Here is a 14,714-nt window from a genome sequence, read left to right on the forward strand (position 1 = left end):
AAATACTAAAGTTTGGGGCCTCTCCCCGTCCACATGCACAAACTCATGCGGGAGTAAGCAAGGTGAAGACGCCACGGAGACGGAGCCCCTCGTCCTGCAAGTCCCCGTGTGAAATTTGCGCAGTGTTTGACTGGACAATTCAGGGCTGCCCCTTCCCATCGCACTTTTCCACGCGGCGCTTCCAGCCCCTTCCCCGCGGCGTCACGAGCCTCCCCGTTCCCGTTCTCCCGCTGCCGCTCCCGCCGCCGCCAGCAGCGGGAGCCACGGCCCGTGCTTCCCGCTGCTCCGCCCGCGCAGCGCCCACGTGACGGGCCGTGGAAAGCCCCCGCAACCCGGCGGGCGGCAAGGATTCCACGAATTGGAATGACGGGGCTCTCCGGATCTTCCTTTGACCGTGCGCGGCTAAACAGCGACAAACGGGAACAAGCGAGTGCCCAGAGGCGCCCGGCGCGGCTGAGGGGCCCGGGGGCGCGGCCTGCCTGCTCCGCCCCGCGTGACGTGACGCGCCGACCAGGAGCCATGGCGGCGGAGCCGGAGGTCGGGCCGGACTTGCTGTGGGTGCGGGACCCGCTGTGGCCGCGGGCGCGGCCCCTCCCACTGCCCCCCGGGAGCGGCTCCGTGCGCTGCCTCCGCCGCGACCGCGCCCGGGAGCTGGTGAGTGGGAGGTGGGAGGCGGGTGCGAGGCCCTCCGGCCTCGGGAGGCGCTGGGCTTCTTCCGGTGTCGGCGGCGCTGCGCAGGCCGCCCGCCCCGGCCCTCTGGTGCTAACGGGCTGTCGCGATCCCCACCTGTGGGCACGGTTGTTTGCGTTGTTGTCGCTTAGCTGAGCAGCAGGGTTTGCTGCGAGATAGCCCTATAGCCTGTTACCTATATTAGATATTATATGTATATATGTATGTGTGTGTATATGTATGTATATATGTGTGTGTGTATATGTGTACGTGTGTATATGTGTACGTGTGTGTGTATATATGTGCGTGTACATACATACATACGTACATACATATATATATATATGTGCACATGGTGGTGGGTTGACCCTGTCTGGAGGCCAGGCACCCACCAAAGCCGCTCTATCACTCCCCTCCTCAGCTGGACAGGGGAGAGAAAATACAACTAAAAGTTCATGTGTCAAGATAAAGGCAGGGATAGATCACTCATCGACTCCTGTTGTGGGAGGAGACTTGACGTGGGGGAATTAACTGAATTTTTTACTAGTCAAAATCAGAGCAGGGTAATGAGAGGTAAAACAAATCCTAAGAACATTTTCCCCTCCATCTCTCCCACTTTCCGCAGGCTCTACTTCCTTCCCCCCACTTGCACAGGAGGACAGAGAATGGGGGTTATGTTCAGTTCATCACAGGTTGTTTCTGAATTTTTCCCATAGCACAGCTTTTCCACTTTCATGTTTACAAGCTGATTTAGACTGTATTCAATCATTTGGTAAACAGGAATTAAAACAAGCACCATAGAGAATGTTCATGCTTTTAAAATTGTCTGATTTTGGCCTCCCTGCTGTTCCTGGATGAAGGAGGAAAACATCACTGCCTAATGATTTTCTTTGTCAGAATGTTTCATTTTGAGTTGATGGTATAACTCAATTATCTGTTTCTTTTAGAACATTCCTGAAGAAAGCTTGTATGTGAAGTGTAACGGGCGACTGGCCAATGATGAAGATGTGTTGCAAAGTGGAGCTGTTTATAGTCTGGAGCCAAGACTTTGTGGTGGAAAAGGAGGTTTGTTCTTTAACTGCTTGCTACTGATTAGATTCTTAGGTTGAAAAAATTCTGCTATGCCACAGTCTGTGCTGGTAGCAGGAGTTCTCATATACTACCAGATCTCTTGTCGTGTGTATGACTCTGATATAATGTCTCTGAGCTGAAACCAAAGGGCACATGGAAAGCTGAGAATTGACCAGGGAAGCTGCAGTTCAGCTCTTCTTCACATCCCTGTTCAGCTTAGCTCTATTAGAAATCTGTATCATGCACCAAAGTGACTTCAGAGTTGAAACTGTGTTGAAGAGGACCTGTTATCTTAGGATCCTGTTTCATCCATGGTTTCTTAGGACAAATGTTTCAGGTACAAATAGTCTGTGATTTGGCTATGTTATATGACCTAATTGACTTTCTTATCTTATTTTAAAAAACACATAAGTGCCACGATCTCAGTAGCTGAAGAACTGAAGAATTCAATCTAAGGTAGACACCTTGTATTGACGAAATATTTTAAGCGTTGTTACTGAAGCTGTGTATTAACATGGCCACTGACATTGTGGACATTCTCTAAAATGGAACATGATGGGTGAAGGAAGCTTTGCAGAATATTTGAGTGTAGTTGGAGTCAATATGTTTGCTTTTTGAATGTAGTTCTCAAAATCTTAGTGAACGCATTGCTGCTGATTTTTGGGAACACACCTGACTGGGCGTCGCAGCTTGGTCCACGTTCTTCAGTAGCATGTTTCATGAGCTACAAAATCTTCCTCACTAGTGGCAGCAATTGGGTTTATTAGCTGAAGACAAAACTTTTTTTGCCTCATGATACAGTAGACTGTCTGGCTTGGTTACTCTTTATAACACTCCTTAAACGTCATTTTAGGGCACTGACATTGTAGATTTGTTCATCTTCCAGTTAAAAAAATGGTGCTTGGCACTTTGCAATTGCACAAAGGATTGTATTGCTATTAATCCACACTGTGTTTCTTTGAACCTGTTAAACAAGGGTCTTTATCCAGCTGGAGACAGCATAAGGTGAGACTGAGTGAAAGTAGTGATCTTGCCTTTGAGTAATTAGTGGCTGAGGAGTGTATAGAAATCAGTTTTGAGGGGCTCTCCAGAATAACTTTGTACATAACAATCATCTTGATGAAGCAGGTAAGGTTATCTGCTAAAAAAAGCTATTTTATTTTTTGTTAGGTTTTTAAAAGGTGATTTAAGCTTGGTGGGGCTAAAGGGTCTTGTGGGGGGAAGGTATATCCTGGCTAAATTAGAAAGGACCCAAAAGTGTTAATTTGGGGTGAAAAAGGTTTCAAACCATTTTGCTGAGGGAGCCCAGAAATAGGCCTTCCTGTTAGAAGTGCTGCACAGGTTCTAGTAGATCTGGAGTCTCTCTGGTGTGAACCAGGAGCACAAAACCAAGGTGATTAGTAAACACTGGGTACCTTTGTTTTCCCTTAGTGCTTCAGCATTTCAGCCAGTGACAGTTCTCCAACATGTGGCAGCTTTTAACTCTCCCTTCAGTTACATCGAGGGAGAGGAGAGCGTTGAATTCACTTTATTCTTTTTCCATAATTAATTCTTTTGTTGTGTGCTAGCTCATATCCTTCTGTTTTCGTTTAGCTAATTCTTGATTACTTTTCCCTCTGTAAGGGTTTGGGTCGATGCTGCGAGCGCTTGGTGCTCAAATTGAGAAGACAACAAACAGAGAGGCTTGCCGAGATCTCAGTGGAAGAAGACTTCGAGATGTCAATCATGAAAAAGCGTAAGGCATTTTCTTGGAAGCTGGAATTATAAAATCACCTGACCCTGTAGTTCACTGTTAACAAAAGAGGTCAAATGACAGGCTGTTGTAGCAGTGAAATGGTACTTTGAATACCAGAAGGAGCAAAAGTGAAATCTTTAGTGCAGATGGACTGGAAGCCAACAGGAGTCTCCTGAGTGTAATTCTATTATTGCAAAATAGATGTGATTGTACTGCAGCCTGCTTCTGAGAGACTGCTCTGCACCTCTTGGATTCCTCATCTGGAATTCTCACAGTTCTCCCTGAAGCTGCAAGAGCACATATTGGGGATATGTGACCTTACTGCTGTTTCTGGCTTTAAAAATAAACTCTGTTCTCTTCTCTGTAGCAGAATCTCTCTCTGTTCCTTCAGTAGTTCCCCTGAACATTGTTACTTGACTTTTCCCATTGTCTCCATTGTAGCAGGTGGTGAAAGCATTCAGCAAATGCAAAGCAACCAACTGGCATTACATTAAATGCTGGAAACACTGATTTTCGTTGTTCTGTCACCTGCAGGATGGCTGAATGGGTGAAGAAGCAGGCAGAGAGGGAAGCAGAAAAGGAGCAAAGGCGCTTGGAAAGGCTGCAGCGGAAGCTGGCGGAGCCACGGCACACGTTCACAGACCCGGAGTACGAGCGGCAGTACCGTGAGATGGCAGAGCGGCAGGAGGAGTCCATCCGTATAGGTACTGCAGCTTGGCCTCGCTTTCTGTCCTCAAAACATAGAGCAGTCTCTCTAGCCTCACTCCAGCATGAAAACTTAAAAAAAAAAAATAAATTGCTGGTGGTAACTCTTCCAGTTGAAGAAAATTTTAAGATTCAGTAAAATTTGCTTGACTTAATTTTTCCTCTTTGTCTGCAGTCTCTCTTAAATTGCATTGAACACTGTAACGTAAAACAAGTGATGCTTCATCTTGCTGTGCGAGTGTCACCTCATGATAAGAGCCAAATTCTGTGAAGATGGTGTTGAACTTTAAGAATTACATTATCAGTTTCGGTAAAATGATGAAACTATAAGTGGGTCTTACATAAAAACTAGATATTGAATCCAGCTACAAAATACCTTGTTTCACTTCCTGGTCTTTGTAGTTACTTTATTTATCCACAGATTGTTCCCTTGTTGGCAGCTAGATGGTGAAACTGAGGCTGAATGGCATGTAGAACCTGAGAGTTCAATTCAGGAATCCAATTTTAGTTGACTCTGTGCCTTAGTAAATCCATGTAGGAAAGCTTTTGCTGCTACTGAGGTTATTATGAAGCTTTGAGTCTTCATGAATGTGCACCAGTAGTGATTCTCTCTTTTCCATTAGTGTTTTAAACTTCATCTGAAATGAAAACTGAAATTTACAACATATAGGAATTGTGCACTGATGAAGGAGACTTTCAATTTTGTTTTGAAGGGTTGCAGGTTATTGCCAGCAAAGCAGTGTCATCAGAAAGTGGCAAGAGTCGGAAGCGTCCCGGTGAACCTGGAAAGAGTGGAACAAAATCTGAAAAAAGAAAATGTCTCTGGTAAGTGTTATGCCTTGGTTCTATACTCAAGTCTCAAGCCTTCAACAGGATGAAAGGTTAGATAGGTACAAGTAAGCAGATTCAAATCTGAGATGCAGACTGAAATAGGAATAAGAAATCAAACTGATTAAATCAAAGAACTGAAAATAAACATTTCTGTGTTACTATAATTCTGTCCCAGCTGGAGCAGACAAACTTTATTTGCAAAAATAGGCACTTTTGTCCACCTCCCCTTCTAATATGGTTATATTCTACTGCTTCCCATTGTCCTGGTTTTTTCATTAATGAATTAAATTTACAATGAACTTTAAAGATTTTTTTCCTGGCATCTTTAACCTAATGTAACATGAAAGAGAAGCCAGTGATTCCAGTCATTTCTGTATTAGGAATGCTGTAAAGAGATATCATCTGTTTTGGGGGTATGTATATCTTGTGCAACATCAGCAGCTCTTCCTGTAACTAAACTATCCTAAATAACTGTTAGGGTAGTTCACTATATCTCCTTGAAAAGAGAAACATGACAATTAAATAAATTACTCTAAAAAAAAAAAAAGTTAAAATAGATATATGTTAACTTGTAACATACTCCCTGTGCCAGGCTGGGCTTGGATAATGCCAACAATTCAGGCTGTGAGGATGACAACAAAGATGAATCCCCTTGTACATCTGACAGAAGTTATCCGTCAGGCACAAATTCAGATGAATGTTCAAGCAGTGCTGTGGCTTCAGCAGAGGATAGTCCTTCTACCAGTGCAGCTTCTGCTTCAGAAGAGGATAGTCCAGCTACCAGTGCAGCTTCTGCTTCAGAAGAGGGTAGTCCAGCTACCAGTTCAACTGAGAAGAAACCACTGGAGCAGCCAGAAGGTACTGGAAGAGATGTAAAAAGAGAGATGTGCACAGGTGGGCAGACGGAAATTCTGGCTGAAGAAAGTAGTAAAATGACAAAGCCCCCGAAGGAAGAGGCCCAAGAAGAGAAAGAAGTGACCCAAGCTCAGAAACAAGAGGAGCTAGAAAATGTTTCTTCTAAGGCACCAGAAACAAACCAGTTACAGAGCACAGTAAGTATGAAGCTGTACAAAACATATGTCTTTCTTCAGTTGCTTTTACAGCTGAGGAAGCAAATAAGCTTCACCTACAGCAATGGAGCTTTTCCCGCTCGACTGATGAAAGCCCAAGTGATCCTTGGCAGTAAAGGGTGCCAATACTTGTGGTTCATTGCTCCTTGCGTAACATTACTAATAAAGATTTTTTGGGGTAATGAATCTAGATTTATTCTAGCAATAAGACAAAGTATGGCTTTTTTTTTTTTTTCCCAGGCTAGGGAGATGCTTGGATTTTCTGCCTTTTTTCAGCTTGAGCAGAAAGTCTGCCATCAGCTGCCAGTGGCTGATTTCTCATATGTGAAAGTTTAATACAGTTCAATGGAAAAAAGACCAAGGGTATAACCTGATCAATTAGAACTTTGCCATCTACTGTACTGTTAGAGCTGGCAGATTTTAAACAGGATGTTTACCATTCTTCACTGTTTACCTTTTGCTCAGTATTTGCGAGACTTTCTATTCTTAAAACAGGAAACTCCACCAATGCTGTGGCAGATTGTTATTGCAGGTGGAAATATTTTTATAGGAGTCCTTGATGATTTTTTTTTTTTTTTTAAGTAGGGTGAGAATAATGAGACAACCAGTCATTTTTTTGTATGCTTAGCAGGACAAAGGTTCTAGTTCTGCTAGCGAGAATTGCTTTTGCTGAGCACGTAATAGAGTGGTCTCATTTCCACTGCTGGTATTACTTGCTCTGGGGTCTTTGATACATACCATAAGACTAATCTGTGCTTTCAAGTATTGAATGAAATGAGCATAGATTTTGGTGACTTTTTAGTGTGTTAATGTTTGCTGTTAGTGTTTAGCATGTTAGTAAAATCTGGCATTTGAATTATCCAGGGCCCTGGGTCTGGACTACAGAGTTTGTAGAGGTCCTTTTTGCCCTCAATTAATTAGCAAATATGCTAATTTCCTTTTAAGATGAAATTTTAATCCTCTTTTTTTTTTTGTGGCAGGATGAGGTGTGAACTTCAGAACTTGTTTTTTTGGGTTAGTCTTTCTAAAAAGAGGTGCTTTTATATCTATTTCTTTAATTACAATGTAACTATGTTAGATATACCTGTTCATCCTCCTTCCTGCTCCTGCTGGATGTGTATTGGTTGTATTCTGCATCAGGCTAAAAAGGAGCTATTAGCTTTATCAGGCCTCTGGAAGTCAAGGTTAAGTTACTGAACTGCTGTGCAAGATGGTAGGCTGTTTTTAATTCAGCTTTCTTGGGAGTAGTGAACTTTCCTGGGGATAATTGTAGAATCATGGAATCTCTTGAGTTGGAAGGCACAAGGATCATCGAAGTCCAACTCCTGGCCCTGCACAAGAGTCATGCCATGTGCCTGAGCACGTTGTCCAAATGCTTTTTGAACTCTCATTTCTCTTGCATGTTTTTCTCTTTGCAGGAGGTGGAACCGATAGACCTATTGGCGTTCAACTCTGCTGCTGAATTGGAAGCCCTGGGTTTAGATAAGCTGAAGATGGGATTGATGGCTTTAGGACTGAAATGTGGAGGCACTTTGAAGGAAAGAGCAGCAAGGCTTTTCTCAGTGAGAGGTCTGTCTAGAGATCAGATCAAGCCATCCTTATTTGCAAAGCCCTCTAAAGGGAAAACTGCTGGTTAGATTTGAGACTGTTTACCTTTTCGCATGTGTACTTGATGTCATTAAATAAAAGTTCTTGGTATCCTTTCAGTTGAGTATCCCCAGCTTGTAAATTCACATCCACAAGATAAGCTTCATTAGCATCTCAAGGAGTTACGAAAAGCATGGGCAGGTGCTAAGTATATCATCATACACAGACCCAGCTCTTGTGGATCTGTTTGACACAGTGTTCTGAAAATATAAACTGAAGGACTTAAGGGCTAAATTGTTAAAGCACATTTAAACTGTTCTCTGCTTACCTAGGTATGGGATCCAAAAGGAATGTACTTAGCAGTTTGCAGCTTATCATTAGTAAAATCTGGTTTATATGATGAGCAGTGACTTAAGTGCAGCAAGTGGTGGTAAGAAAATGTTTGGTGGAGGTAAAGCACGTGACATGGCTGACAGTTTAATCTATAAGGGAGTCTTGGAAAATTTAGGGGGTAAAAGGAGAGGGAGGGATGAAAGAGACTTGGAGGTTCTGCTAATCACATCTCATGGGGGTTGTGACAGGACAAGTGGACCCTGGATAGAAAGGAAATAGGTTTGTTTACTGAATGTGTTTCATTAGGAAACTGGAATGGAGCGTGCCTCGGAGATCACCTTGGCATGATGAGGTTTTGCTGGTGTAAATTCATCAGCTGGGAATGTTGTATGCCGGCAGCAGTCCCCGCTTGGGTGGCAAACCTTTGTGTGCTTACTGCCAGTTCTCTTAAAGCTCTCCTACAGTGCCTGGGTTAGGAGGGCCTTCAGCTCTATGAACACACACTCGAGCTTCTCTGTAGCATGGCAAGGGTAGCGTGGGCCAAAAATGAATGGGCCATTTTAATGACATGTTCTGACAACAGCTCTCGGCCAAGTTATTTCCCCTCACTGCAATCGTGCTCTTGCCTCAGCTGCAGTGACACAGCCATTTCCCAGCCTACCCCTTGCATCACCTAGTTGTCTTTTTTTGTTGTTGTGGGTTCCTGGTTAAGCCAGATCAGTTCCCTGATGGGGCATATGATGTGGCTCTAGCAAATTTGTGCCAGCACAACTGAAGCAGCATTACATAAAGTAGGGAATAAATGGTGGTTCGTGAAGGAGGACTGGAATATTTTAAGCCAGCAGTAGTACCAAACACTTTATTGATCAACTGTGTGTTCAGTAGTGCCAGAATTAAAAGAAATACTCTACATCTGTCTTAAAGGACAATAGGTGCACCTTGAACTAGCTCCACCCTTTGGCACATTTATTTGGGAATTGCTTAGCTCCTGCTGAACTAAACAGGAGCAAACACTTGCTCTGGGCTATGCCTATCTGAAGGATTAGTCTGGAGCAATACTGTGTCTACTGTGTCTAGAGAGCCATAAGGCAGTTCTGGACTTCCATGTGCCCTTAGGGCAACTGGAAGACAGATGGACAACAAACAGGACTCAGACTGATCTGCCAGCAGAAGAGAAATAAGTAGGTGAAGTGCTTTAAGATTTCTTAAGAATTTGGACAAGAACAGAAAAGTCAACAGTTAAAAGAAATATATAAACAAATGGTTCCAATGTTATATGGGCTATTTCCACAGGAGAGAATGGCCTGAGAATAGAGGTGATCTTTCTAGTCCAGGGCCAGAGGATAATGCAGAGTTTGCAGCACCCTACCTGTGTCTTTCTTTTCCCAAGGATTAATGCAGCTTTAGATTTCAAAGATGTTTCTGGTTGTAAATGCACCAAAACTGTGAACATCTTCCTAGAGAAAAGGTTCGTGCTCCCACACAAACACTTCCCCAACAAGCAAGTGGTGTGATTTACAGAATTCTTCTGAAGTGTCATTTTAAATGCATTTATTTCAACCGTCTAGAAGATCTAGAGCACTGCCTGTGTTTCATTGGCATTTCAGAGTTGCTGACTGAAAAGAAGTAATTAGTGAAAACACTGGCACAAACCTAAGGAGGGGCTTTTCCTCACTTCTATGGATCCATTTCTTCCCTTGAAAGAAAGATAAGTACATCTAATACGCAAAACATAGCAGGGAACAGAGTGGGTCACAGAGAGAAATAACTTGTGGAGGTTTAGAAAGATCATCACCAGCAGACACAATAGCTGCCGGCCTTCAACTAAAAGGTTTCTTTCCCGTTGTCCTCACCTGTATGGTCCTAATAAACGAATTACTGAAAAAACACTTAAGCGTTTTGACCCACACGCCACCCGCTGGAGTGTGCGGGAATTGCTCCCTTTGGCTTGCCGAGTGCGAGAGCTTCTGCACTTGCTGCTGTAGGTGGCACTGAGCTAACGTGGAGGATGTGTCCAGCTCCAGCATCGCTGCAAGCCCTCAGCCCTCTGCACAGAGCTTCTGACCCGAAGCCATGGCTCTGTTCAATGGGTCGTAGGCACACGGTGCCGCTGCGGATCAGGGATATTGGGTCACGTTTATGTAATTCTGCTTATGCCAGAAACGGTCACAATTAATCCTTGTAATCCCCCCCAAACTAATTCTTATCCAAGATTTTGCTTTCTGGACAACGTTGACATTTGAAAGGTTTGTTTGCAGCAATGCCTATTCTCAGGAAGGTGCTATTTTTAAATCTTAAAGCTTCTTCTGAGGCATTTAACAGGAGATGGTAATGACTGCACGCCTGTTAGTTGACACAGCCACCTCAGCTGGCTTTCCTTTGGTTACAGCTGAGGAGTAAGAGGGGCTTTGCAGATTAACACGCTAAATGGAACCCAAAGGTAGAGAGGTGACAACTGCTCTGGCCTCCTCCATCTGCTGAGGAGGGGATGGGCAGGCACTGCTGCTTTCCTACACTGCTGGAGGCTGGGCAGGGGCTGGCTAATCCAGGATGGTTAGTCTGGGTTTAGAGCCAGCAGCTGTGCCTGCTTGGGAAGTGTCTCGGTGGCCTGAATGCACATGCTGCCTTGTCCTGCTTCTCCCTTCTGCATTTGCTGTGTGCCTCTAACCAGGCACGGGGAATCAGGAATTTGGATAAAACCTGGAGCACAAAAAGGAGCAAGAAGCTCTTAAAAGACATGCCTGGGCTGTAAGGAAAGAAGAGCAGTCTTTAAGGAGCCATCTGGCTTGTGAAACATCTGCTGGAAACACTACCCATCTCCGTGAAAACATGGATGAGCTGCCCAGGGAAGTGGTTGAGTTGCCATCCCTGGAAGGTACTCAAAAACTGTGTATCTGTGGCACTTGGGGCCATGGTTTAGTCGTGGGCTTGGCAGTGCTGGGTTAATGGTTGGACTCCATGCTCTCAGAGTTCTTTTCCAACCTAGATGATTGTGTGGTGTCTGGTGGTTACAGATGGTAACTTTTGGCCTGTGTGATATTATACCCAGCATACAGCAACTAGCTGAGACCTCCTAAGGGTGACAGAGTTATTGACCACTGGGCTGGAAGTTGGCAGTCCCCTGAGAAGTAGTGATTACAAATTGATTGCATTCATTTTCAACAAACAGAAAACAGACTTTCAAAGGGGATACAGGTACGGGGGCTTGCAAAGGGGTAGATTTGTCATCACCGAGAAAATTAGAAGGAAAATTGTAAGCGAAAAAACCCCCACAAATAAACATTAGGAGTACCTTTAAAATGAGATTACTTAATAGCTTTAAAAAAACTCCAACCCCCTGATTTAATAGTTATCAAAAAAGTGTGCCAAGAGCTGTGGACTGTTGACATGACCTTTCAGTGCCCAGTATCTCCAGATAACTTATCTCCTGCCATGGTGTTTCTGAGCTATTCTGCACCTGCTGGTTTAACTGTAGGAAACCCTGGCACCCCAACAGCTCTGGAGTGCCCATGTACCCCCAGAACACAGGCCAGAGGCAGCAGCAATGATTGGCTTTTTATTCAGTTTTATTCTGAAATGCACAGACATTGTGCACGCTGCTGTCCTGCACCTGCTCCAGGAATGGACAGAGGAGCTCAAGTCTTCTGAAAATATCAAAGTCCTGCAGGATCTCTGCCACCCAGTGCTTCTCCCCCCCTTTTCTGTTTGTCCTGGGTTCCCCTTTCCCAGCCTCCAGCTGTTTCCAGCCAAAGCCAGAGGAGTTCCCTGATTATCACCTTTGTCGGGATGTGGATTGGGCATCTGACTTTCCACTTCTACAGGCAATTAGAAGGCTGGCCTGAAAGGCAAAGTGTCAGACACTCTTGATAGGAGTCTGTGAAATGCAAAGGGGAAAAAACAAGAGAGAGAGAGGAAATAGAGTCTTGACAGCAGGGAAAAGCTGCAACTTCTCACGGAAAAGAAAATTGAAAAGCAGCCTTGGTTCAAGTGAAACGGTGGAAACATCAGACAGGGTAATATAGCCCTGCTAGCAGTGGCATTTAATGTGGCTTGAAACTTTTGTTCTCTCCCCTAAAATGGAGATAATGGATAGAGATAAAAGATAACTAAAAGATAACAGAGAGAGAAAGTGCTGCTAGCATGCCCAAGCCTCGCTCTTAAAGAAAGCTTTCCTGAGACCAGTAGGTCCAGCTTCTGACCCCATGTCCAGCTCCACTGACTATTGCAGGCCTTCACAGATCATCTTGTGAGCAGTTCCACAAAGGCTGGCCAGAGCTCACACTTGTGATAAGCTTTAGCTCGGGTGTACTGCCACTGTGAATACTCACACAGGGGTTCAACTTTAAGTGCGGGACTAACAGGGCTGTTGAAGTCCTTCATGTGAAGAGCACACACCGCCTTCTCCTTGACCAGCACCAGAGGGCTGTACACTTTCAGTAGTGCAGGAGGATGCCCAATGTTTTAATGCTGGTTTTGCCTTAAAACACCTTTACATTTTTTGAAATCGTTTCTGGTTATATGTTTTCGTTATGCCCCTGTGCTGCTCTTCCGTTTATTTTTCTACAATACAGCATCAAAGTTAATGCTGAACCACGCTGCTGCCAGGTATGTAAGGTACGTTCTGCCTTTCCTTGGAGACTGTGGTGCTGCTCAGCTGGAAAGGAGAACATGACAGCTTGGCAGTCTCTGTATGTGTTATAAGTTGTACTCATACAAGTAACACACAGAAGGTATCACAGCAAATGCAGCCTGAATTGAAAACGACAGGCTGGGAGATCATTTCCTGCAGCACGGGCTGGTGTCTGAAGAAGCCTCAGGTGTGGCAGTATTTCACCCACAGCCTTCTGCCTAGGAGTTTCCACTGTAGAAATCTCTGGAACCTTCCCCACATCAGCCTAAACTCTGAGCCAGCAGCATATTCACTGCAAAGCCAGCTAGAGTTTAGAGGGGTGGTGTGATGTCTCCCCAAAAGTGGGGAGTTTCAATCCAAATGTGGGCTAGAAACTAGCCCCAGCAGAGGTGCTGTGACATCTGTGTGGCTGCCCTAGCAATAAATACAAGAACCCATATTGGCAGCAGGGCTGGCAGCAGTTGATCGCTCACAGATTTGCATCCTGTCTCTGCTCTGCAACACCCACAGTTCTCCTCACAGTAAAACCAGGCCTCCCTGGCCATCCCCTCCCCTCCTCCTTTCCCCCCACGATTTGGTTTTATGTACCTTGTGTCCTCATGACACCAGAGCAAAGGGATCCAGATGCAAAGCAAGGGGAGACAGACACAGTACCGGATTCTGGTGGAGAGGAGCAGCCTCGTCCACCCAGCTGTTCTCACTGTCCATCCCTGCTGTGATACTCTGCTCCCCACTTCCCGTAGCAGCCTGACCTCAGTTGCACTGGCCGGGATTTCTCCAGGGCTGGGGGATGGATGATGTCTGGAATCCAAGTGATGAAGGTTGGAGGGGAACCAGGGTTAATGCTCTTCATCCTCAGGCAGCAACCAGCTCAAACACTTTCTTTCCCAGGAGCAGTGTGTGGCTAAATCATCGGCTTTGTTCTTCCTGGTGACAGATGATCTCATGGCCTTCAGGCTATGCCCTGCCCCAATCTGGGTGGAGAGGAATGCCAATGCCATTAAGATAGATGTTACATAGTCATGAGAAGGAAATGACCAGAGATCATTAGGGCACATCCAATTCTGATTCCAATAATCCATGGTGCTGTAGCCCAGTGCTGGTGAATGGTGAGTCTGTGCTTCTACCTTTTTTTCTGCCCTTAAAGCCTTTTGCCACAGGTGTTTACACAAGTGCAAGGTGCCAGCCTGCCCACAGGCCAAGGTGACAGCAGGGATGTCTGGGTGACCTCAGACGTGGTGTCCTGCAGGGCAGCAGGAGCACTTCACATCTCAGCCTTCCTGATGAATGACACAAAGCCACTGCAGAGTCCAACAGGTCCTTCTTTTCACCTGATCCATGGCCATCCTGTCTAGCCAGACAAACTCATTTTGGCGTCCTTCTATCAGCAGTGGGTTCAGCCAGAGCCTCAGGGGCCACATCCCACAGACCCACAGAGATGGACAGCAGCCATCACTTCATCCCCAGAACTGCTGGTATCTCAGTAGCTTTGGAATTGAGGAGAGGAGTCTGACATGAAAGTGGAAATCATTATCATTGGTCCCACCCCTAGTCAGCAGTTCGGAACAGTTCAAGAAGGGATTAAACCACATTATCATTGTGTTTCTCCAGGGGATGTGTTGCTCAGATGTCCATCAGGAAGGGTCGGAGTTAAAATATTCTCCTGAAGAGGGAGGGCCTGGGAGGCAGCTCATCTCTTTCTGCACTACAGCTGCAGTGGAGCCTGCAGGTTCTGGCACTGCTGCAGCTCAAGGGGAGGGTATCACCTCTTGCTGTCAGATAAGATTCTAGGTTTTCTCTTAAAGCAAGTGTTGACTTAAACTCCGCAGCAGCTCAGGGAGAAGTGCTGGCTGTGTGGGCTTTGCTCCACCTGCTGATTCAGTCCAGTCCCAGTGCCCATGTGAGTAGATAAGCTTTACCAGAAGCAGGCAGGATCACATAGGTAGCTGAGAAGAGCTGTTACTATGTGTATATTTATAAGAGCTGGACACTGAGAGATTTTTTTCCCTCCATTTTTAGACCTAAAAATAAATAAAAGCAAACACATGGCTACTTTAGTAATTATATTTTATTATTTCCTTGA

General features: G+C 45.1%; 1 protein-coding gene across 1 annotated transcript; it reads left to right on the plus strand.

Moving 5' to 3' along the window:
• The first annotated feature begins 311 nt into the window (after nucleotides 1-311).
• On the plus strand, nucleotides 312-7,787 carry SDE2 (SDE2 telomere maintenance homolog). Its single transcript, XM_032681842.1, has 7 exons — nucleotides 312-654; nucleotides 1,617-1,734; nucleotides 3,364-3,475; nucleotides 4,010-4,179; nucleotides 4,894-5,005; nucleotides 5,604-6,063; nucleotides 7,500-7,787. The coding sequence occupies exons 1-7, from the start codon at nucleotides 364-366 to the stop codon at nucleotides 7,716-7,718; spliced, it is 1,482 nt and encodes a 493-aa protein (XP_032537733.1). The 5' UTR covers nucleotides 312-363; the 3' UTR covers nucleotides 7,719-7,787.
• The last annotated feature ends 6,927 nt before the right edge of the window (nucleotides 7,788-14,714 follow it).

Source organism: Chiroxiphia lanceolata, chromosome 3 (assembly GCF_009829145.1).
Source record: "Chiroxiphia lanceolata isolate bChiLan1 chromosome 3, bChiLan1.pri, whole genome shotgun sequence".
NCBI lineage: Eukaryota > Metazoa > Chordata > Aves > Passeriformes > Pipridae > Chiroxiphia > Chiroxiphia lanceolata.

Excerpts from the sequence above, each read along its gene's own strand:
- SDE2 (XM_032681842.1), top strand. The coding sequence starts at position 364 with ATGACGGGGCTCTCCGGATCTTCCTTTGACCGTGCGCGGCTAAACAGC. Across the intron at positions 1,735-3,363 it reads ACTTTGTGGTGGAAAAGGAG|GGTTTGGGTCGATGCTGCGA; the intron begins GTTTGTTCTTTA and ends TCCCTCTGTAAG. Across the intron at positions 4,180-4,893 it reads GGAGGAGTCCATCCGTATAG|GGTTGCAGGTTATTGCCAGC; the intron begins GTACTGCAGCTT and ends TTTGTTTTGAAG.